Below are 25,700 nucleotides of genomic sequence, written 5' to 3'. Positions count from 1 at the left end.
AAATCCTTTGACATTGGTAAACGGTTTACCTTTGTCCCTCCTTGGTTAGGTTTTGTTACCACCTTCGATAGCGCCCCGTTACATGGCTAATTGTACTTTTGCCGATAAATTTGACTGCGAGCGAACTTCTTTTTCCTTTTATGTCTCTCTTCACGCTGATGCCCATGGCAGCCATGGTGCTGTGAATGGGCTCGCTTATGTGAAACTGTTTTACTTTTCATTTTCAATTTATGTGGCAAGAAAGTCGATTAGGCGTTTACAACGCTAATAGCGCTAACTCCAGCAAATGCGAGACCCACTGCATTGCAAATGCTTGTTGTTTTCTTAGAGTGCATTTTCATGAGCGTTTGTTACCTTTTGTTTTTGTTTCCATCAGTCCATGTTTTTCTCATCTTACTTAATTTGCTCATAAATATGGTGTTGAGTTCTTGATTGGCTACCGTTATGTATGTGCAAGTAAATTCTATCACTCTTAGAAAACGGTAAGGCATGTCTCTTTGAAAGGCTTACATGGATTTTTATAGGATGGCATACTGAATCTGATGCATAATTAAAGTGTTGCATAAACAAGTCTTCACCTTGTTGGCTGATGCCAGTTTTGAGATGTGTTAATTATTGCAAACCTTCTCATTGTGTTGGACCATGCCTGCCAGATTTTGTGGGATGATTTTTAACTTGTGAGCTTTGTCTAATGCCTCTCATCACAAGCGTTCTGGTTCCATGTTCCTTCTCCTGAGAGTCAATAGTTGTTTTTTTGTGTTTAAAAAAAAAAAAAAATAATAATCTTTTTTAGGCGGGAGGATGAGGGAGACTTCTAACTGGCTCTTTGATGTTTCCTATCATTTTGTTTTCAGCTGCTAGTCCCTTGAGGTGTTTTTGGTGATGGGGTGGCTGTCCAGCACTTCTTTTTTTTTTTTTTTTCCGATTCCTGTCTGCTGTTTAAAAGGAGTGAGTTATTCTGTGTATGTATGGGCAATTAGTCATGTGCTGTGCGACTGTTTTGTTGTTGCTTATTGAACTTTCTAATGTCAGAGCTGCACGGAAATGGCTCTTAGTGGTCCATCTGCAGGTGTGCGCAAAGTGGGTCTCAGGCTTTCCTGGGGTGCAAGTCTGCCATGTTATCTTTGAGTCTTTCTGATTGCCCATGGTGTGGTTGTTCCCACTTTGCCAGTTTTGTTTCCTCAAATTTGCCTTTCTTGAATTAGAATTGAAAGCTGTCCCTGTCCAAGTAAAGGTGATGGGTTTGCCTCAGGCCCAGCTTTGCTCCTGTGCTCTTCTTGCTTTTTCTCCGTTCCTTTTTTTTTTTTTTTTTTTTTAGTTCTTTCTCCTCGCTTCTTCCTCATTCTTTGTGCTTTCTCCTCTTTTCTTCCTCGTTCTTTGTGCCTTCTCCTTGCATTCCCTCTTTTGCATTGCTTTCTCCGAGACCTGCAAGTGCCTTGATCCTGATTGAATGATGAGGAAGTACTGGTCGTGTTGAGTAAATGTTGATAATGTAGTGTCTCGAGTTAATAGTATGGGCATTTATTGGGTTGGGAAGCAATGACCCTCTTTCTTCAGTTGAATGCCGGCTGTAGTCTCCCATGGGGGAGTTTGTGTGTTATCGACCTGGAGATGGTTGTTGCAGAAGTCACTTCATGTAGCCTCCTGCAAGAACTGGAATGGCTTGTCTACTAAATGTGCCTCATTCCCCTGTACTCCCTGCCTTTCCAGGCTAGCTTGACAGCCGTGAAACCCTGAACTGTGGCTAGTGTTCTGCTTGGGATGTGGGACTTGACTGTCTCTGTCCCATGTGGCTTTTGTACTGGTTAGACACTTCAGCCTTGAGAACTAGTGAACGCCAGGTAATTATGATGAGTTTTTGGCCTCTGCCTGTTCGTGGCCACTAGTCACCATTTTTCTGAAACCAGGAAATCCCAATAGTTCTGTGTGATTATGTAAAGGTAGTTGGCCCAATCTAGCACCTGTAGATGGATCACTCACCACAGTTTTTGTGAAGTTTGCCTTCTATTAGAAAACTCAACTTTACTGGTGTATTGTCATCGTTCGGTTCAGTCAGTGGCTAAACAGGGTTTGCTGCACTTGTACCCCTAAAGCACAGCTTGCTGTTAGGTCACAAGGAAATAGTCTGTTGTCATTCAATGTGCTTGGACCAAAGATTTGTTTTTCTTTCCAATGCTAAGCTCTTTTGAGAGCAGTGTTTTTGCAGAATGTCATTAAACCACTTGTCTCCTGATTTTGTGCGATCATAATGATCATAATCTCCTGGTTCTACTGCGATCATAATGCTCTGCATGCTGTCAGGCGTATGAACCACTTCTGAAAGCATTTATCTCTCTGGGTTTAGGTTTTCCAACTTGTATTGAAAGGAAATTAATTTTCATAGTGTGCTCCAGTTTTTCTACATCACTCTCTCAAACTTTTGTCGCAAAAACAACTTCACACCTCGAGACCATCACACACAGCTCAGTGCAATAAGGCATCCACATAACTAGTAGGAAGGAGGCTTTTTACATTGTGTTGGAAACACGTGCAACATATCACATAGACATATTTAGGCAGGAGCCTCATCATTTCTAAGTTCAGATACCTTACAGTTCTGATTAGCAACTCACAAGCAAGTGCCAGGAATTGTGTGACCTACAGGCTGTGTCCATGAAAACATTATCATCGATAACCAGCAGCCTCAGGTGAGTGACACTCAGATTTGGTACCTGTTGCGTAACTATGTGAATGGCGAATATATTGCCCACTTGTAGCAAAAGGCTGCACAAGGACATGTGGTCATTTACTATCTTAAGGGCATCAGTCTTTGATGGAATGTGATAATTCTGACGTGAAGTCACCAGTCTTAAATGCGCTGTTCTGCGAAACATTCACTCTTCCTGTGGTCCCACCAGCTCTTCAGCATCCTTTTTAGACCTGATTAAACGAGCCACCATATTCAGAACTCCAGGCGTCAATGGGCAGATCACTGATGGTGAAGTCCCTACTGCTTACCCAAGAGCTTGTGTGCCTGCAGTGATAACACCTGTCCAGGAGTTCAACCATTTTTGCTCCCCGACACCTCTTAAAGTGTTGGGAACTGTACAGTGGTGGCTTCTAGTTTTCGAGCCAGAACTTACCCTTTGAGGGCTGCTTATCACATTTTACACTCTGTAGCACTATGTGCACTAGTATAAAAAGGCCACTCTCTCCTGCTGTACTAACGCTTATGTTTTCCGTTGCCTGCAGTCCGTATCTGAACATGCCTTTGAAATTCCAGACTGCATTCGGCCTGGACATCTTGTAAAGGAGCTTTCAAAAGTTATCCGCTCTGTAGAGGTAAGCTAATATGAAACTGTAATTTACACACATGCTTTGTTTTACAGTTGTGTTCCTGTGGCCTTGATTTACCTGAATAAAGCAGCAGAGCAGTTTCTGCTTTGGCCTTCCTATAAAGATGTGAAATGTGTTGCAGATGAGAACTGATTGAAGCTTACTCGATTCTCAGATATGTTTGTTTTTGTGGTAAAGTCTAATATATGTTAACACATATAATTAGGTAGTTTCCATACCCCTATGTTTAGCCACCTCGCCCCCAAACTCTCAGGTCACCTGCAACCATCAGCTCTGAGAAAGGGAGCATAGCTTGGCAACAGTAGCCAAGATAATTGCCACCCCAGGCACATGCCTGCTAGCTTCCAGCTGTATGGGTGAGGTCCTTGTGGTGTTTGCAAGCTCTCAAATTTTGTATCTTGCTTTTTATGGGGTGGTTTTATGGTTGTTGCAATTTTGTTTCTGCCCACGTGTTTCCATATAAGCATGATGGTGACATATGCCACAATAAAGACCTGTAGAATGTCCAGTCCACAAATTTGCAGCACTTCTGCTTTGTGTCGACAGTCGCGTTTGAATTCTCCATAGGCACTGGGAAACTATTAGTCTCTACCTTCGGGTGAGTTTTACTGTGCATTGCGGTGCAGCATGAAGCTGTCTCCCCCCCACACTGAGCCATGTCAAGTCTGCCTTATGGCACCAGACTGTCTCACAACTCCTGTCCTTGTTCATAACCTTTGAAACAAAGCCATTTGATCCATCAGCTGCTTAATGCCAAATTCTATTAATTCACATCAGTGGGACAGAGTATAAGTAATATACATCTTTGCTTCACAGACCCAGATCGGACTCATCTGTGAAGCAAAGATGTATATTAACCACACAACTGAAAAAAACATGGAAGTTCCACTCTTAGAAGGGGCTGGTCAGTTTTCACTCTCAAGACTGTTCTGTGACAGGTCCCCTTTATGATCAAGATGGTCTAGTATGTCTAAGACCAAATCAAAACAATAGTACAGGAAGGCCAAGTGGGACTCCAACCAATCTCTATCCTTTGAAGTCATAATGGCGTAAAGGCGGTGTTGGCCGTGTGTCCGTTCTCTGAGGAGCTGAGTTCACAGTTAGCCCCAGTGCATCCTAAGTTGCCTGGTCATTGGTGACACTGCAGATGATAAAGACCCTTAGGAGGGCCATTTTACATATTTTTGGCACTCTTACAGTTCCCTCTTCTGTGTTTTCGGGCCCCAAGGATCAACAGGCATCTCCATTTGGGTTACTGCTGGCAGATCTTTCCTCTGCGTCATCTGTGCCTCTCGAAACTTCCTCTAGTTCCGCACCAACTCTGGTGCCGACTTCCAGTTTGGCTCCAGGACTTGTGCCAGTCCCTTCAATGTTGACTGTGGTCCCGATGCCAGCGGCACTGGAAGTAGACCCTTTGCTGATGTCTGACTGAGCTAAACTCTTCTCAGCCATGATCAGGGTTGAGTCCTTACTTTATTCAGATGCATTTGGTCGCTGTACAGTCTGATTCAAACAAAACACTGCTGAACCACGGAGCTGCCTCCAGTTACTCGACCAGCTTTTTTTTTTTTTTTTTTAAGCTCTGATCAAAGTTTACTGCCACCAGGAGATGATGATGGGGGTGATTTTATTATGACGATGACCATTTGCACTACACCAGTGGCTTTGATACTTCTCCAGTACTGGACCTTTTATATATTCACACAAGTGATCAATTCCCCTTCATTAGGCTGGTAATCCCAGTAATCTTACATGGGAGTTGTAGGATGCTGGCCCTTTTTGTGGTATGAGAATACCGTGCAAAGGGTCCAGGGCTTCCCCAGTGAGTGTACAGGGCTTGCTATGCAATCCCAGAGCTCTCTATTTAGGGGTAGCATGGTAGAGCAGCTTTAGGTTTAACACAGAGGAGTGAAAGACAGATACACACAATAGTCAATAAATGAAACCCACTACTCAAGAGGGAGAGCCACACCTATTTATAAATGTTAATGCATCAGAGAAAAATCGTTCAGGTAAGTATATTTTTAAATGGGAATTCTTTCCTCTTTAAAAAGTGGACACAGTGCAACTTCTGAGTCCTGCAATGTTATCATATGGGAGAGTTCTGCAAACAGGCAGAGTACAGCGATTTACAAGACCAGTCTCCAGGAGTTAAGGTGAGTAGTGGGCAAGGTCCAAGGCAGCACCCACAGTACACCCTCAGCGACACAGGGGTGGTTAGATGCAGAATGCAAAACAGCATTGGGTGCCCAATGCGATCGTATGGTGATTGGGCACTGCAAAAAAGAGGCTGCAGAGGGGGCCACAGAAAGACTGCAGACGAGGACTGGGGGACCAGTCCGTGTGAACCAACAAGTAGGCTCAAGTCTCACAAGCCTGGGGGACACAGACACCACACAAGCCTGGGTGACACAGACACCAGTGGTCCACTTCTTCTCGGTCCAGGGCGTCCGGTTGCAGAGGTGCAGCAGACCGTCGGCGTAGCAGTTACCGAAAACGGTTGAGAGGGACCTGCACAAAGAGACCTCAGGTGCCAGAGTGAAGGTTGCAGTTGGGAAACCCACAATGGCCTTTGTCTCTGGAGAGGCAGGGGACCATGTTGGCACTGTTGGCCCACTTCCAACATGGGCAGGGGGGCTTGGGTGTAATAGTGCTGTCCGGCAGCGGTTTTGGTGGTCTGGAGTCTTCTTCAGCGGTTCTTGGTTGCCTGCAAGAATGCAGGGGAGCAGCTCTGCTACTCCATGGGAGTTCCCTGGGGGTGGGGTGAAGACTGGCAGTCTTCAGGGGCTTTTGGAAGTTTCAACAACTGGAGGAAGAGACAACTTTGGCACAGTTGTCGAAGTTGGCAGGCAGGCTAACAGGGTTGGGATGAGTCCGTCACTGGTCTTCAGTTTTTGCTTTTCTCTCTGGAGTGTCCTCCTTCAGGTTAGAAAGATCTGCTTCTCTGGTGCCAGGGGCTCACCTAAAAACTGAAATTATAGGTGTTAGGTGTGTGTGTGTGTAGGGTAGTAGCAAATGAGCTACTGACCCTTGGGGTCACTACGCCCCCTACATACCCACTTTCTGTGGGAAGTGAGATTAACCCTGTCCCGAGTTCCTATGTATGCCATTTCAAAGTTGACTACCTCTGTAAAATCATGTCCACCTAGCAGTTGCCCACCTTATGGGTGGTACTAGCCTGGAGATGGCATGCCTACTGTAGGAAGTTGGCTCTGTATGCACTATATCAAAGTAAGGAATAGTATGCACAAGGGTTCCCCTTAGAGGTAAGATAGTGGCAAAAAGAGATAACACAGGCAATAAATGAGGAACACACACTCGGAGACAATTCCAGGCCAATAGGTTTTTGTATAGAAAAATATCTTTTCTTAGTTAATTTTAAGAACCACAGGTTCAAATTCTACATGTAATATCTCATTTGAAAGGTATTGCAGGTAAGTACTTTAGGAACTATGAATAATCACAATAGCATATATACTTTTAACATAAAACACACATAGCTATTTTAAAAGTGGACACAGTGCAATTTTCACAGTTCCTGGGGGAGGTAAGTTATTGTTAGTTCTTGCAGGTAAGTAAACCACCTACGGGGTTCAAATTGGGGTCCAAGGTAGCCCACCGTTGGGGGTTCAGAGCAACCCCAAAGTTACCACACCAGCAGCTCAGGGCCAGTCAGGTGCAGAGTTCAAAGTGGTGCCCAAAAAGCATAGGCTTCAATGGAGAAGGGGTGCCCCGGTTCCAGTCTGCCAGTAGGTAAGTACCCGCGTCTTCGGAGGGCAGACCAGGGGGGTTTTGTAGGGCACCGGGGGGGGACACACGTCAGCACAGAAAGTACACCCTCAGCAGCACGGGAGCGGCCGGGTGCAGTGTGCAAACACGCGTCGGGTTTTCAATAGGTTTCAATGAGAGTCCAAGGGGTCTCTTCAGCGATGCAGGCAAGGGGGGGGCTCCTGGGGGTAGCAACCACCTGGGCAAGGGAGAGGGCCTCCTGAGGGTCACTCCTGTACTGGAGTTCCGATCCTTCAGGTCCTGGGGGCTGCGGGTGCAGGGTCTTTTCCAGGCGTCGGGATTTCAGAGTCAGGCAGTCGCGGTCAGGGGGAGCCTCGGGATTCCCTCTGCAGGCCTTGCTGTGGGGACTCAGGGGGACAACTTTGGTTACTCACAGTCTTGGAGTCACCGGGGGGTCCTCCCTGTAGCGTTGTTTCTTCACCAGTCGAGTCGGGGTCGCCGGGTGCAGTGTTGCAAGTCTCACGCTTCTTGCGGGGATTGCAGGGGTCTTTAAATCTGCTCCTCTGGAAACAAAGTTGCAGTCTTTGTTGAACAGGGCCGCTGTCCTCGGGAGTTTCTTGGTCTTGAGGATTCAGAGGTCGCTGGTCCTGGGGAAAGCGTCGCTGGAGCAGTTTTCTTCTGAAGGAGGGAGACAGGCCGGTAGGGCTGGGGCCAAAGCAGTTGGTGTCTTCTTCTCTGCAGGGTTTTTCTGCTCAGCAGTCCTCCTCTTCTTTAAGTTGCAGGAATCTAAATTCTTAGGTTCAGGGGAGCCCTTAAATACTAAATTTAAGGGCGTGTTTAGGTCTGGGGGGTTAGTAGCCAATGGCTACTAGCCCTGAGGGTGGGTACACCCTCTTTGTGCCTCCTCCCAAGGGGAGGGGGTCACATTCCTATCCCTATTGGGGGAATCCTCCATCTGCAAGATGGAGAATTTCTAAAAGTTAGTCACTTCAGCTCAGGACACCTTAGGGGATGTCCTGACTGGCCAGTGACTCCTCCTTGTTATTCTCATTGTTTCCTCGGGCCTTGCCGCCAAAAGTGGGGCCGTGGCCGGAGGGGGCGGGCAACTCCACTAGCTGGAGTGCCCTGTGGTGCTGGAACAAAGGGGGTGAGCCTTTCAGGCTCACCGCCAGGTGTTACATCTCCTGCCTGGGGGAGGTGTTAGCATCTCCACCCAGTGCAGGCTTTGTTACTGGCCACAGAGTGACAAAGGCACTCTCCCCATGTGGCCAGCAACATGTCTCGAGTGTGGCAGGCTGCTAAAACCAGTCAGCCTACACAGGTAGTTGGTTAAAGTTTCAGGGGGCACCTCTAAGGTGCCCTCTGGGTGTATTTTACAATAAAATGTACACTGGCATCAGTGTGCATTTATTGTGCTGAGATGTTTGATACCAAACTTCCCAGTTTTCAGTGTAGCCATTATGGTGCTGTGGAGTTCGTGTAAAACAGACTCCCAGACCATATACTCTTATGGCTACCCTGCACTTACAATGTCTAAGGTTTTGCTTAGACACTGTAGGGGCACAGTGCTCATGCACTGGTGCCCTCACCTATGGTATAGTGCACCCTGCCTTAGGGCTGTAAGGCCTGCTAGAGGGGTGACTTACCTATACTGCATAGGCAGTGTGAGGTTGGCATGGCACCCTGAGGGGAGTGCCATGTCGACTTTCTCGTTTTGTCCTCACCAGCACATACAAGCTGGCAAGCAGTGTGTCTGTGCTGAGTGAGGGGTCCCCAGGGTGGCATAAGATATGCTGCAGCCCTTAGAGACCTTCCCTGGCATCAGGGCCCTTGGTACCAGGGGTACCAGTTACAAGGGACTTACCTGGATGCCAGGGTGTGCCAATTGTGAAAACAAAAGTACAGGTTAGGGAAAGAACACTGGTGCTGGGGCCTGGTTAGCAGGCCTTAGCACACTCAATTCAAAACATAGCATCAGCAAAGGCAAAAGCAAAAGCAGGGGGTAACCATGCCAAGGAGGCATTTCCTTACACCTACCTGACTAGCTCATTTTCCTGTCTCTCCTGGTGCCAAATGGGCTCCGGATGGCAGGGGCTGGCTGCTTCCTCTTGTGAGGGGAGCCAGATTTTCATTTCAAAGGCAGCAGACCTTTGAAGCTTGCCACCCTACAAATGATATGCTTTTAGTCTGGGCCTCCTAAAAGCAGAATGCTCTCACCCTTGGGGCACAGAACTGTGCCTCGGTTGGCAGGCTGGCAGAAACCAGTCTGTCCGCACACCAGAGACTGGTGAGGTTCCAGGGGGCACCTCTAGGGTTCCCTCTGGGTGCATGTATTAGTAAATCCAACATTGGCATCAGTGTGGGCTTGCTAATATGAGATGTTTGATACCAAACATCCATATCTTCAGTGAAGCAGTCATGTAGCTGGGGAACTCGTGTTCACCAGTGTCCAGCACATGCATTTAAAATGGCTTCCCGCGTCACTTACTAGGTCTAAAAAACGACAGACATGTAATGTAATGCACCCTGTTTGCAGTGTTAAGGGACATGGCACACCAACAGTGTGCCATGTTGTGTTTTACCTTTGGTCTGCACCAAGAAAGGCAGCCTGTCTTGTGCTTGGTAAGGGGTCCCTTAGGGTGGCACAATTTGTGTTGCAGCCCTTAGGGACTTCCTTTAGCATCCCAGGCTCCAGGTACTAGGGGTGCCATTTACCAGGGACCCTCATAGGTTGCTAAATGTCTTCTCAATTGGGGAACAATTCACAGGTTTAGGGAAAGATCTGGCACTGGGGACCTGATCAGCAGGAAGCCAGTGCACTTTCAGTCAGAATTGCATTAGATACTGGGCAAAAATGGGGGTGACCATGTAAAAAAAAGGACACTTTCCGGCATCACCCCTGCCCCCCTTCCCCCCCCCCCCCCACCCCCCCCCCCCCCCCCCCCCCCCACACACACACACACACACACACAAACCACATTGGCTCTCATCTTCCATCATATTCTGCTATAACCAAGCCAGCCGCTTGCTCCATGGAAGAGTGAGGGCGCATTCCGCCAGGGCATGGCTACAACTGCTGCACTCTACAGTAGTATCCTCAGGAAAGAAACCTGCCATGTAGCTACTCGGAGGAGCAGGTATACGTTCACAAAGCCCTGCTGTGAGCTCAGATGCTGACACAGAAGTGGGACGGGCAGTCCTCAGAAACCTGTTTTAATAAAGGATAGCCTGTTTTCCGCGGTCTTAGATTTATTATGATTTGTTTTTTACTGCTTACTGTTCTGATTCAAGCATGTAAATATATGAAAGATCCAGTGCTGGTAAATAAATTATTTACTTGTAACTATAGTTCTCTAGCTTGGCATCTTGCATGTATTCTTATGTGGCCCCACCTCTCTCCCCGGTCAGAGGCTCATTCATTGCATACTTTCCTCACACTTGTGCTATGAAATCTGTGCTATGTTTGCCTCTCGGGCAGTAGGAAGCTACCTCATTGGATGAAGCTGGGCTTGCTTCCAACGAGGTGGGCGTGCTGCTAAACAAACTGTTGTTAAGGCCTATGGCCATTTAACACTGTGTACTGCTATTTAAGATTACTGCGGATTTCCAGACTGACAATGGGGAAGGATTCAGGCATGTGAATACATGAAATATACCAACGCTGGATTTACAGGTAAGTAACTAATTTAGGTCTCTGATACTGCCATGGTACCCCCACCTGGACTACCAATGGGGAAAAAAGTGATACCTTTGCAGTAGTTATTAGATGCGCTGCTGAGGTTCTGGATCTACAATTTCCTTCTGAGGAGGTCCAGACTAATGTTACTGAGGTTTTACAGCCTTTGGTAGGCTTCCTGTGAGTCCTCACTGCCATTCAGCAAAGTCCTTATACATTGATAGACAGCTGATCTAAGCCTTGCTCTTGCTCTGTATTGAAGAGGTAGGTACCCAGATGCCACTGACTTGTGCCAGACCACCAAGGTTTTCTGACTCAGCACCCTACTCTGGAGTCTAGTGATCCAGGATTCCACCAGCCAAATAAATCCCAATTAATTGCTTGCAAGCCCCAGACAGGGAGTTGAAGCAAGTTGACATTCAGAAAACTGTTTTCTTCCACCAGCATACTTATATGGTCGGTCTCCCAGGTTCCCCCGTAGGATGATCTGGATGTGCTCTCTGGGATGTGGTTAGCGAGATCTTGCCAGCAGTCCTGGATGAGTTTACATCTCCTTTGACTCAAACTATTCAAGATTGTCAGGATGCAGCCAAGTACGTGATTTGGGCTGGCCGTGACCCTACAGACATTTGCGACGAGCAGTCTGCACTAGTGTTGTGCTCGGTCACCACTTGTGGATGAGATTCACAGGTTTCTTTTGATGCTCTGCAGGCATCCGTTATGGATATGCCTTTTGATAACCTCCCCTCTTTGGTGAAAAAGCTGATTACGACCTAGAGCCCTTCAAAGGAAGCCAGGCTATGGTGTTCTTTTGGGGCCCTGTGACATCTTCTAGACAGTTCCCACCTCAGTTAGCCCTTCCAAGGCTACTCCAGAGATTTGTCATACAGGCAATACCAGGTGCTCCTCTCCCATTACTGTCCTCTCAGCCCTTTTGTGGCCCGGGGCCCTTTCTTGGCCATGAATGGGTTTAAGGTAGACAACGTACAGAGCACCATGGACGTGCCCTTCTCAGTCTCCTACCTCTAGGGCATTGACCTCGAAGATGCTTTAGCTTACCCTTAGCAGCACATCCACCGTGTGGGAGACAGAATCATACATCACAAAGATCGCAAACAGTCACGTCCGACATATGGACCCGGCAGAGCGTTGAGCAGGGCTTTGTCCTTCCATTCCTTGCAGACCTGCAGCATATTTTGCCCTTCAGAGCAGCTTTTAGGAGGTAGAGGCTTTTCTCAGAGTTAGCCATAGAGAGGGTACCAGATTCAGAAATGGGGATTGTTTGTACTCCTGCCATTTCCTTGTGCTGGAAAAGGGTGGAAGCCTTCATCCTGTTCTAGAACTTTACTTTCTGAATGCCTTCCTATGGAAGGACACATTTTAAAAAGGTCACATTGGGGCAAATCCTAACTACCCTGGATCTGGGCAACTGGATGGTAACCTTGGACTTGCAAGATGCACACTTGCATGTGCTCATCCTACACCCCTACAGTAGTGAAGTGTGGTTCAAGGTCCGCCAGGAGTATTTTTTTTTTTTTTTTTTTAATTTGCTGTGCTTTGTTGGCGAAAGTAATCGCAGTGGTTGTCGCCCATCTTTGAAGATTGGTAATACCAGTTTTTCCCTGCCTAGGTGGCTGTCCGTTGAGGGTTGGCTCAACTCAGTCGTTGACCACCTACGGTGACCCACCTGACATCTTGAGGTCCTCTATCAATAAGCCGAAGTCTCATTTGACTCCTTTGCAGAAGTTTCCTTTTATATGAGCTATTCTGGACACTGTGCAGTTCAAGGCCTTTCTCCCATTACAGAGATTTCAGGACGTTCATGCTATTATCCCCGTGTTCCAGCCAGAGTCCTGGATCTCAGTGAGAACGGCTTAGAGGCTTCTTGATTTTCTGGCCACTTGCAAGTGGCTTATGTGGACTCGGTAGGGGATGATCTGAAGTCTCCATAGCTCCAGCACCAAAGAAACCTGTTGGATGTCATCTGGGTTTCAGAGTAGACTGCTTGAGATCTGCAGTGATAGCTGCTGGATCCTCTCCATTCTCCGGACTTAGCTGGCTGTATTCACTGTTGTGTCCCTGCTTGGTTGGGAGGTTGTCTGGGAAAGGTGATGATCAACAGATGCTGATATTTAGCCAGGTTTCTGCCCTAGACCAATCTGTTGAATCTGTGGGACATTTGGCTATCGTTGAAGGCCTTCTTGCTGTCCTTCAAGGAAAGGCTGATGCAGGTTCTGAGGGACACCACCACCTGCATGTGGTATTGCAACAGGCAGGGTAGAGAGGGGTGCTAGGTCATGAGCTCAGACGCTACAATTCTGAAGTTGACTGGAGCATCAGTGTTTCTCCTTGATTGTGAACCACCTGGTGGAATTTTTAAATGCCAAGCAGACAAGCTCAGCCAAAGAGGTCTGACCAGTGTCAAAACATCTGCATGTTGGGGTTCCAAAGAGCATTGTCTCTAGGAGACACTTTCAGGCTAGAGGGGAATAGGTGACTCCAGTATGCCTCACAAGGTTCCTCTCAATCTCGCCACCAAGGTCATGGAAGGGATGGATCATTACAGAAGTGCCTGACTAGGTTTAATCGCACACCATTCCTTGTCCAGCCCAGACAGGTTTCAGGCTAGTTTAAGGGACTTTGTCCTGGTTGCTACATTAGACCTTTGCTTTCTTGACTCTGACAATTACGTATTATCTTTCTTGCCTGGAAGAGATGAGGGTGAGACTTGCCTGCACTGGCTACAGCTGTTTCTTAGAGAGAAAGCTATCAGTTGGTTTCTCATCCTCCTATTCCAACTTTTGTCTGCTTATTGTGAGGATGTCTGCATGTATACTACTTAAATCCCACTTTATTTAAAAAAAAAACAAAATAAGGTTGCTGCCTGTTGATTTAGTGATGATGCCTATGCACGGTTTCTGTGTCATTTAGGAGTTGGAGATGAGCTGACTAGGTTGTGGCGAGCATCGCTTTTAGAATTTCTATTTTTGATTGCATTCTGGAACTTAATTTGTTCCATGCCGCATTTAACGTCCTTGTTAGCATTTAATTGTGACCCTAAAGTAAATTTTGTTTTTTTTCCCACTTGGCACCGGGCAGATATTTGGTACTATTCTTCTCTGTAATTATTAAACCATTTACTTGGGCCTTTAGTGTTAGTTTCTTGTGTTCACAAACCTCCATCATGCCCACTGTGCTAGTCCAATGGGCTCTATTCCTTCTGCCTTTGATTGGCTCTGTTGTCTAAAGAATTCATTGACAAGATAATCACATGGGCTGAGAGTGCACATATGATGACTCTACCCTTTCCTAAACTCTTCTTCTAGGATCCCTTAACAGAGCATTAAGGTAAAGTGCAGCAAGGTAAAGGGTGTCTTCCTCCAGCAGATTCCCTGTTTGGTCATCTTAGGGCCTGGAAATGGCATTGGACTGACAACTTTGCCTCTTTGACAGTACCCCTGTTCTCCCTTTTCTATCCCTTCTACAGACATCATTGCCTGAACCATAAATATGGTGTATGATTGAATAAGCAAATCCATATTATGATCACACATGGAGTTCACTCAAATTATTGCTGGGTGCTTTGCATTGCTTGACGGGCTTTTAAGCTCCTATCACCGTGTGTAGATTCCCTGTATTGTTTTATGGGTGGCTTGACAGTGCCACAAATGTCTGGGCCTCTTTTGCTCCTTAGTGGACTTGGTATGGGTTTTTACTATTGGCCTAACTCTCCCTCCATGGGCTTGGCTCTTTCCCATCTAGGTGGATTTACATCAAATTCCATCATGGCAGCTCTTTCCCATCTTACATGTAACCCTCGAACACGCCATAGAGAATAACCAGTCAAGACTTCATTTAGTCAAAGTCTAACACAGCAGATTCCAAATTATACTAGTTCATGTACAACCCCCTGAAGGATACCGCTGTCTCCCTTTGGTTTGTCTCTTAAGGCACACCGCCACACCAGGTCATAACACCCAAACGTGACATTGATACACGACTATACAGTTAACACTTCATCCTCAGTTATGCACTAGATGATAGGATAGCTACATACGTGAGTATTGTTTTGGAGTCTTGACATGAATTAGGAAAACACAATAAAATGAACGCCCTATTGCAGTACAGTACAATGCTTGTCTCATAAGAGCTTGCTTGTCTCATAAGAGCTTGCTTGTCTCATAAGAGCTTGCTTGTCTCATAAGAGCTTACAACTTCTAATTCTTTGTACAGTTCTTTAACCCGTTCTTCGAACAATTTGTTCTGCATATTGAACAATGCTGACGCCTTGTGCAGCTTGCCTTTCAGAACTTTCTTGCAGCAATTTCCACCTGATTCTTTGATAATCACTCCAAACTGAGCACCGATAACACTGATCTTTTTATCTGGCACTGCAAAACTTAGGTGGAACGACCGGTGATAGCTCCCCAGTATGGGCAGCTATCGCAAATCTTGGCATCTCTAGTGATGACCATCCATAAATGAAACCTTAGTATGCCAGTCACCACATGGGAGCTAGTTCTGCTTACGCTTCTTCCTCTTCTTCCTCTTCTCCATTTGACCTGTAGAAAACCATGGAATATCACATAGTGTAAGACCCGTCATGCGCAGATTACCCAGAGAATTATTGGCTTTAACGTGCGTTTGAATATATGAGACTTATTACTGTTGGTTTTAATGTAACCTTGATTAAACCAGATCAGAACTGTGGCATCCAGTGCAATGTTTCCCAATGAACCAATTCGACCTATAGCCTTTATCATTGGCCTGCTGTCCTAAGGCAACTATCAAATGCACAATAAAAAAAAAATAATAATAAAAATATGTGCAAAATAAATTACAGATGTCAAAACCATATTAAATCTCCGGAAAGAGGGTGTCATAAGAATTATCACATTGCACATCCATCACCTGCAGTATGTTCGAGTTGGTCGCCAAAACCCTTCTCTACTTTGGTAATATGTGAGATTCCATTTAACACAATACCGTCCTTCAAGCATTGACTACACTGTAATAACAATCGACTTTTCAAAGTCTGTTCCCTCGCAGTCAGGCCTACAGGATTCCTCAGAAGTTTCTATAATAAAAATATCAAACCTATGAAATCTGACGTAACTTTTCCAGTGAACTAGTAAGGTTTAGCCTTTACCATTGGGTTGACACCTTAACCAGCATAGATCTAATGGCGTGTGCATATGCTAGCAACCATCATGTATACAGTTATAAAATTTAAAATATGTACAAAATTACAGTAGGCCTAACAGTATACAATCCCTCGCAAAAGAGAATAACGAGGATTATCGCAATGAATCCCATCCCCATGGTTTGTCACAGGGAAGACAAACACCACAACCTTGTCCACTTTAATAATCTGGGATATTTCATGTTAAGTTTCTACCCGGCAGCTTGTAATGCAGCATGATAACACTCCACCATTTAAAAGCTTTTTAACTTTAACAAATGATCTTCCCTGAAATTAAGCCAATCCTACTGCCTTTGTCATTACATTTTATGACAGAGATCAGACCTGTAGCTTCACACAACATTTACCAGTGAACCATCAGCCCTATGCCCTTTATCCATTTGCTTGTCATTGTGACCAATCCAAATCTGCTGTATTGAGCTTAAAATGTCCAACAAGCCAACCATGAGACATACAGTTGCAAAAATAAAAATAGAAATGTAAATGTATTTAGCAAAGCAAAATACTAGGTCAAATCGGAGGGCCTAACATAGATGATCATAGTGCAGATCTTCTGTTGCCACGATTTGACAGAGGCGTAGCCAGCATCCAAGGCCATTACAGTAGTCTGTGACATTCCATGTAGCAAAATAGTTCTTTGTAGGCTTTAATACAGAGGAACAACACCCCATCCTTAAATGCACTTTACATTTTAACATATTCTTTAGACAATAAATACGTCAGACCTAATGCCTTAGATCATAACATTTCATAATAAACAGGTCTAGCGTATAACCTTGGCCACTGGCTTGCGATAACCAACAAAGGCTTCCTGCATGGAGCAAAAGCTTTCACACACAGTAACTGGAGAAAGACTAACATGACTTATCTAGAAGTAGTTGTTTAGTAGATACATAGTGGCATTTGTGTGGCCTTAAATGGAAGGCTGTATCCATCACAGTGGCTTGTGTGTGACCGAGAGGCCAAACACAATGGCTTTGCTTGATAAACAGCCACAACTTGAGCAGCTGGGTGCAAACATTATCACAGCTGGTGGGAAGGTAAGCACTCCCCGTGAAAGTACATACCTTTTGACTAATCAAAAGCTACTCCGATGAAGCAACATCTGGGCAGAGCCGCAGTCCCTCTCTGTAGTACTCATGAATGTGTTTTTTTTATCACCTAAGGTTTGATGACAGCCGCCGCTGTCAAGTTCATTTAAAAAAGGGACTACTAAGTTAATACTTTTGTCCAACTTCCTGGAGTACAGATTTCAGTCCTGTTGGAAGGTAGAATTTTAGCCTTTTATTGTGACATCACGTATTGACAAGAAAGATGTTTGTTTTTGATCCATAAAATAGTGGCAGTTCATATTACAGGTAAGTAATTCTTTCAGTTAAGATTTGTCAGCACCCATTTGAAAGCCATTTTCAAGATTTAACTGTGTTCGAGATAATCTGCTATCTTGTGTTTGCCAATGTGTAAGGATCTTGTGCCTCCCATGTCTTGCGATTAATGAATTGTATTTTATTTTATTACAGGTTGTTTTGTGCGAACCACGCCTCATGGGGCACCGGAGCACATTACAGCGTCGTAGTCACAATGTGACACAATCAGCCTTGTTTTCTAAATATAGTGGAAAAATAATTAACTATCACAAAAACATTACAAGCCTTCACTTTTGCTTGAGTACTCTAATCCATTACTGTACGCAGCACTGATTTTCACATTTTATTTTTTAAGTGAGCACTGTTCTGTTTTCCATTCATCGTGTACAGTGAAGCACTGAATTGCTTTTCTGAGCTTTAAATGCTTCTCTTTCTGAAATGGATGGGGAAGACCAGGACTTAAACTGAGTTACCTCAATGACTGCAGGTGCTCTGAACCCCATGAGATTTAGGAAGTTGTCCAACAATATTCTTCTAATCGGCAGCAGTTTTAATGGATAGTTAAGATCTGAACAGTTTGAGCTATTAGAGGTGTCTTTAAAACGTTTTCCAGAAGCTACACCTTTTGAATGCCACCTAACACATTCTAACTAGTCCAATTTCAAGTTTTACAAGTCTGTCCGTTCTTTTCAGCGAGACACCTTGTAACCCATAGAGGTAACACCCATTGTGAATTTGTTTGCCATTTTCTCTCCCTACCTGCTCCATTTTCAGTCATTTCTCTCATTTCTTGTTGTTCAGTTTTCTTCTCTTACCAGCTGTCACACTTCAGTTACTTTCCTGGTAATTCTTTCTTCATGACCTCTCGTGGCCAGCCCCCATTCCTCTGGATTTGTTTTTCAGTCTGAGTGTTGTCTTTCTTCTTCATCTCCCTGTTAATGGTTGCCTCTGCCAGGTGCTCCCCATCTGTCACATTCCCACCTGATCACTGTGAGCCTACCCTTTAGTCCTAAAATCTGTGTAGTCCGCCCATTCATCCTCCAATCAAGACACTGCCCTTTCCCTTCCTTTGCTGCTCCTTCTATGTAGTCGCATCTCCTTATCTGCTTTCCTCTTCCCTCTCCTTCCTCCTCCTACTTGTTTATCTATCTTTGCGACTCTGCATGCAACAGGAGTTTCAACCATCAAAAATGCAGCTTAGAATGATATGAGTCTAAAAGGCTGTGTCATACACTGTTACGAGGATGACAGCATAATTTGTTACATATTTTTTTCTTTTTTTGCCGTTTTGGCTTTTTACGTTGTTCCCAGTGATCATGAAAATACTTACTTTGACTTATGAACTGTTACTACAGACTCGTAGTTTGTCCATTTAGTCCTGCAAGCAGAGACCTTAGCTCATAAATAGAACTTACTTTTTAGCAGTTACAGTGCCTGGGCACATGCATGAACCCTCTACACCATGTACAAAGAGTGTTGATGTTGAAATCTGACAGACGTAGCCCATAATCACTCCATTGCAACTATACTTTTACAGAAAATGTTATGCATGTTGATAGCCTGGTATGTGCTTGGAACCTATACACTACGGCCAAGCCCAACAGTACATTTGCTTTCTGTAATTCTCTCTGTTCGATACCATTCCCTCCCAGCTTCTGAGAATGTTACTCTGCTCTCTGGGCACCTAATTGTTTTGGTGCTAGGCATTTTGTTCTGCCAACAGCAATGTATCTTAAGATGGACGTTGGTTCTCCTAGAATGAGTACCATTGAGACACATTTTGAACACCTAATGTCCGGTGACCTGTTTCCAGAAAGACCCCGGATTTAGACGGAATCAGTCACCCCTAACACTAAGCTTGGCCTAAGATACATTCATAGGTGAATGCACAGGCTCACCTAAGGGGACTTTCTCTGCCAACAGTGGACTTTTGCCCAAAATGCTTCAAAAGTCAAAAATTTTAACCGATGCAGAAAACGCAGAAGTACCTGGTTTCTCAGCCTCAGCACACTCTAGGGTCTTCAATTTGATAGTCTGTCCCAGTACCAATGGTATGTGGATAAGGATCACTGGTGCCATAAGATATATTCTACATTGGTGTCTGCCTGCTGCACACGGAGTCCTTCAGTACAAAAAAGGTCATAAGCAGGAAAAGAAAGTCCAGCTTCTACTGATATTGATCTACTTCTACACAGTGAAACACATAGCCATGTCTCTGGACCTCCGGGGCATTTTTGGACTGTATCCTTTATTGCACAGCCCTGGCTTGAATTCATGACTTGGGTCAGTGAAGCTTTGTATGAATCTCCAAGCAATTGTCAAACCACACTTAAAAAAAGAATAAAAAAAATAAAATATGTATATTTTTTTAATAGGGAAGTGATTATACTTAGACGCAGTGGCTCATGTCTGACATCGGCACCACCGGTGTTAAGGTGCGGGAAAAGTTGCGCTGCATGAAGTGATTTTATATATATATATATATATATATATATATATATATATATATATATATATATATATATATATATATATTCTGCCTGCCTCTAGAGGCTGTTGTTTGCATCAGGGGTTATCCTTCTTACTGTCAACTATAGGGGACCAATTATTCCATTGGTCAGAACTCAGTTAAATTCATCGCTGGGACTGAAAGTGAGCTACAGTATACATAATAAATAGTCTCCATTTGGTCCAGCAGAGCTACAGCCACCTGTGCATGTAAAACATGCCCCCCCCCCCCAAAAAAAAGAATCAGTATCATTATCTGCAGTATCCTTCTGCAACCCTCTCTTGTGGGTCTTTGAAGACATTGACACCAGAAATGAGTTTAAGATGAAGGCCAAGACTTATGTTTTTCCCCACAATGCTGAAGTACTTGGTGGGCCGCAATCAACAGTGCTGCCCCGGACTAAAAAAGAAGGGATTTATATATGGCCCTCAGGACAAGAGAAGATTCTTCATCCTCTCCTAGGAGGCCAAGGAATCAGTAAGACTTCCAAAATGTATGTATTTTCTGTGTCTCGGTTAACAATAATCTACGAGCCTTGTCCACTAATGTGAGATGATTTTTTCCAAAGTTCCTGCACAGCATTGTTTGCACTTCTTAACGTGGGAGCACTGCTACAATGCAGCCCTTCTGAATTCTTATTCTTACAAACTGAAGTTGTAAGCATATTTGTTTTTTTTTTTTTTTTTTTTTTTTTGCAACACCATACCACAATTTTTCTTTTCAAGTATGACAAGCTGAACTGATGTTAGCTTAAAGAGAATATCCAAATTACAGAAGGCCTTTTTTCCAAATATAGGAAAGGATTTCACTGTGGATCAGACAAGGCACTTCTCTTTGTCCATGCTTAGCTGTATCATAGACCTTGTTCATGCTATGCAGAGGGATGTGCTTTAAGTATCTTTGCATCTGTCCCCAGCTGTGTTGTTCCTGCTTCACCACAGAATATTAAAAATGTTATCCTACACTTGGATAATTACGTGAATCCTGTTTCTGGAAGTGCAGTAAGCCGACTTGCAAGTCCTCCATTATATTGAGTATCTCTGGGATGCTTTTCTAACAGCAGACAACTTAACCACTGTTCTGTGGTCTTGCTGTAACAGCTAAGGCTACAATTGTAAGTTTACCTCTACATTCCCCTGGTGAAGCAGTCACATGGACCACTCCACAGTGCAGGACAGCAGTATGCTTTGGCTAAAAGCCCCAGTGCATTTGCCTAGCCTGTTCAGTTCATACTCTGAATTAAATTTGGCTAAGCCTCCAGAATATCAGGCCAGCACCCTGTTTTACTGTCCTTGAAAGAAAAAAATGAAATGTACTAGGAAAAACGAGTAGATCTTTCGGAAGCCTGGCTCAGCATGGGAGGAACCATGCAATATCTTCCAAATTTCTGTCCACTGTTCTTTTGTTTCTTCTTATATTGGAAGAACATTGTGAGTTTGAAGGAGAGGGTGTGTGGTGGGGTGGATTGACGTTGAGTCGCATTCTCCTGAAATTCTCATATATTGCACAGTAGATAAAAAACCCATTTTTTTCAGTTTTATCTGGTGCTCTGTGCACTAGCAAATATGACTTTTCAGGGCAGAGCCAGCCTACTCTATTCTCTACAACCCCTGTCTGAGTTCTTAACCTCCAAGGAGAGAGTTTGTTGTCGCTCTTACTAAAATGCAAGCTAACGTGTAGATATTAGGTACATCATATTGTTGATACTTCCTGGACAATAATTATTCTTGAATATCACACACATTTTGATCCAGGAAGCAGTATGCCTCTCAGCTACTTGGCCACTAAGACTTTTTCTTAACCTAAGACCTTTATGAGCTCTAAAGTGGACAATTGCAATTCTGTGTACATAGTTATTGGAAGTAACTTATTAGACTCAACATATACTGCATATTTAAAAGTCTGTGTTACACCTAGGGCTCTTACCCAAGTCTACTTTGCAATTCTGCTTGAATATAAAGTTATCTCTATTGTATATAGATAGCTTGCAGAGAATTAGTAGGACTTTCTGTCCTAACCAAACCATTCTAAATGACAAACGCTGCAAACCGGCCTTCCAAAGTATCTTTGCACAAATTCCTTTTCTGATTAGGGAAACACTTGAACTTATGAGATTTGATGAGAATGGAACACCTTTCCTTCCTGAGGTCTACTCTTGGCAAATGGCTGCTTGCAAAAGGGCCAGACTGCTTTTCATATTATCAAATATGATCTGTAGGAAGTTGGCTCTGTATGTGCTATTTCAAAGTAAGGAATAGCATGCACAGAGTCCAAGGGTTCCCCTTAGAGGTAAAATAGTGGTAAAAATAGATAATACTAATGCTCTATTTTGTGGTAGTGTGGTCGAGCAGTAGGCTTATCCAAGGAGTAGTGTTAAGCATTTGTTGTACATACACATAGACAATAAATGAGGTACACACACTCAGACAAATCCAGCCAATAGGTTTTGTATAGAAAAATATATTTTCTTAGTTTATTTTAAGAACCACAGGTTCAAATTTAACATGTAATATCTTGTTTGAAAGGTATTGCAGGTAAGTACATTAGGAACTTTGAATCATTTCAATTGCATGTATACTTTTCAAGTTATTGACAAATAGCTATTTCAAAAGTGGACACAGTGCAATTTTCACAGTTCCTGGGGGAGGTAAGTTTTTGTTAGTTTTACCAGGTAAGTAAGACACTTACAGGGTTCAGTTCTTGGTCCAAGGTAGCCCACCGTTGGGGGTTCAGAGCAACCCCAAAGTCACCACACCAGCAGCTCAGGGCCGGTCAGGTGCAGAGTTCAAAGTGGTGCCCAAAATGCATAGGCTAGAATGGAGAGAAGGGGGTGCCCCGGTTCCGGTCTGCTTGCAGGTAAGTACCCGCGTCTTCGGAGGGCAGACCAGGGGGGTTTTGTAGGGCACCGGGGGGGACACAAGCCCACACAGAAATTTCACCCTCAGCGGCGCGGGGGCGGCCGGGTGCAGTGTAGAAACAAGCGTCGGGTTTGCAATGTTAGTCAATGAGAGATCAAGGGATCTCTTCAGCGCTGCAGGCAGGCAGGGGGGGGCTTCCTCGGGGAACCCTCCACTTGGGCAAGGGAGAGGGACTCCTGGGGGTCACTTCTGCAGTGAAAGTCCGGTCCTTCAGGTCCTGGGGGCTGCGGGTGCAGGGTCTTTTCCAGGCGTCGGGACTTAGGTTTCAGAGAGTCGCGGTCAGGGGAAGCCTCGGGATTCCCTCTGCAGGCGGCGCTGTGGGGGCTCAGGGGGGACAGGTTTTGGTACTCACAGTCGTAGAGTAGTCCGGGGGTCCTCCCTGAGGTGTTGGTTCTCCACCAGCCGAGTCGGGGTCGCCGGGTGCAGTGTTGCAAGTCTCACGCTTCTTGCGGGGAGATTGCAGGGTTCTTTAAAGCTGCTTCTTTGGATAAAGTTGCAGTCTTTTTGGAGCAGGTCCGCTGTCCTCTGGAGTTTCTTGTCGTCGTCGAAGCAGGGCAGTCCTCAGAGGATTCAGAGGTCGCTGGTCCCTTTGGAAGGCGTCGCTGGAGCAGAGTTCTTTGGAAATCAGGAGACAGGCCGGTGAGTTTCTGGAGCCAAGGCAGTTGTTGTCTTCTGGTCTTCCTCTGCAGGGGTTTTCAGCTAGGCAGTCCTTCTTCTTGTAGTTGCAGGAATCTAATTTCCTAGGGTTCAGGGTAGCCCTTAAATACTAAATTTAAGGGCGTGTTTAGGTCTGGGGGGGTTAGTAGCCAATGGCTACTAGCCCTGAGGGTGGGTACACCCTCTTTGTGCCTCCTCCCAAGGGGAGGGGGTCACAATCCTAACCCTATTGGGGGAATCCTCCATCTGCAAGATGGAGGATTTCTAAAAGTTAGAGTCACCTCAGCTCAGGACACCTTAGGGGCTGTCCTGACTGGCCAGTGACTCCTCCTGGTTATTCTCATTATTTTCTCCGGCCTTGCCGCCAAAAGTGGGGGCCGGGGCCGGAGGGGGCGGGCAACTCCACTAGCTGGAGTGTCCTGCGGTGCTGTGACAAAGGGGTGAGCCTTTGAGGCTCACCGCCAGGTGTTACAGCTCCTCCCTGGGGGAGGTGTTAGCATCTCCACCCAGTGCAGGCTTTGTTACTGGCCTCAGAGTGACAAAGGCACTCTCCCCATGGGGCCAGCAACATGTCTCTAGTGTGGCAGGCTGCTGGAACTAGTCAGCCTACACAGACAGTCGGTTAAGTTTCAGGGGGCACCTCTAAGGTGCCCTCTGGGGTGTATTTTGCAATAAAATGTACACTGGCATCAGTGTGTGTAAGGAAATGCCTCCTTGGCATGGTTGCCCCCTGACTTTTTGCCTTTGCTGATGCTATGTTTACAATTGAAAGTGTGCTGAGGCCTGCTAACCAGGCCCCAGCACCAGTGTTCTTTCCCTAACCTGTACTTTTGTATCCACAATTGGCAGACCCTGGCATCCAGATAAGTCCCTTGTAACTGGTACTTCTAGTACCAAGGGCCCTGATGCCAAGGAAGGTCTCTAAGGGTTGCAGCATGTCTTATGCCACCCTGGAGACCTCTCACTCAGCACAGACACACTGCTTGCCAGCTTGTGTGTGCTAGTGAGGACAAAACGAGTAAGTCGACATGGCACTCCCCTCAGGGTGCCATGCCAGCCTCTCACTGCCTATGCAGTATAGGTAAGACACCCCTCTAGCAGGCCTTACAGCCCTAAGGCAGGGTGCACTATACCATAGGTGAGGGTACCAGTGCATGAGCATGGTACCCCTACAGTGTCTAAACAAAACCTTAGACATTGTAAGTGCAGGGTAGCCATAAGAGTATATGGTCTGGGAGTCTGTCAAACACGAACTCCACAGCACCATAATGGCTACACTGAAAACTGGGAAGTTTGGTATCAAACTTCTCAGCACAATAAATGCACACTGATGCCAGTGTACATTTTATTGTAAAATACACCACAGAGGGCACCTTAGAGGTGCCCCCTGAAACTTAACCGACTGTCTGTGTAGGCTGACTAGTTCCAGCAGCCTGCCACACCAGAGACATGTTGCTGGCCCCATGGGGAGAGTGCCTTTGTCACTCTGAGGCCAGTAACAAAGCCTGCACTGGGTGGAGATGCTAACACCTCCCCCAGGCAGGAGCTGTGACACCTGGCGGTGAGCCTCAAAGGCTCACCCCTTTGTCACAGCCCAGCAGGGCACTCCAGCTTAGTGGAGTTGCCCGCCCCCTCCGGCCACGGCCCCCACTTTTGGCGGCAAGGCTGGAGGGAACAAAGAAAGCAACAAGGAGGAGTCACTGGCCAGTCAGGACAGCCCCTAAGGTGTCCTGAGCTGAAGTGACTCTAACTTTTAGAAATCCTCCATCTTGCAGATGGAGGATTCCCCCAATAGGGTTAGGATTGTGACCCCTCCCCTTGGGAGGAGGCACAAAGAGGGTGTACCCACCCTCAGGGCTAGTAGCCATTGGCTACTGACCCCCCAGACCTAAACACGCCCTTAAATTTAGTATTTAAGGGCTACCCTGAACCCTAGGAAATTAGATTCCTGCAACTACAAGAAGAAGGACTGCCTAGCTGAAAACCCCTGCAGAGGAAGACCAGAAGACGACAACTGCCTTGGCTCCAGAAACTCACCGGCCTGTCTCCTGCCTTCCAAAGATCCTGCTCCGGCGACGCCTTCCAAAGGGACCAGCGACCTCGACATCCTCTGAGGACTGCCCCTGCTTCGAAAAGACAAGAAACTCCCGAGGACAGCGGACCTGCTCCAAGAAAAGCTGCAACTTTGTTTCCAGCAGCTTTAAAGAACCCTGCAAGCTCCCCGCAAGAAGCGTGAGACTTGCAACACTGCACCCGGCGACCCCGACTCGGCTGGTGGCGATCCAACACCTCAGGAGGGACCCCA

The 25,700-nt window shown here is 45.7% G+C and overlaps 1 protein-coding gene across 2 annotated transcripts in view; it reads left to right on the top strand.

Moving 5' to 3' along the window:
- The window catches only part of KDM7A (lysine demethylase 7A), a 354,974-nt gene that overhangs the window by 174,246 nt on the left and 155,028 nt on the right, over positions 1-25,700 (top strand). For both annotated transcript variants that reach the window (XM_069227885.1, XM_069227884.1), the window contains exon 11: positions 3,232-3,321. In XM_069227885.1, the coding sequence (XP_069083986.1) occupies positions 3,232-3,321 (90 nt within the window). The remainder of the gene's footprint in view (positions 1-3,231; positions 3,322-25,700) is intronic.

Source organism: Pleurodeles waltl, chromosome 4_1 (genome assembly GCF_031143425.1).
Source record: "Pleurodeles waltl isolate 20211129_DDA chromosome 4_1, aPleWal1.hap1.20221129, whole genome shotgun sequence".
NCBI classification, from domain to species: Eukaryota; Metazoa; Chordata; class Amphibia; order Caudata; family Salamandridae; genus Pleurodeles; species Pleurodeles waltl.
Note: the sequence above shows the minus strand (reverse complement) of the source record. Positions and strands in the feature narration are given on the sequence as shown.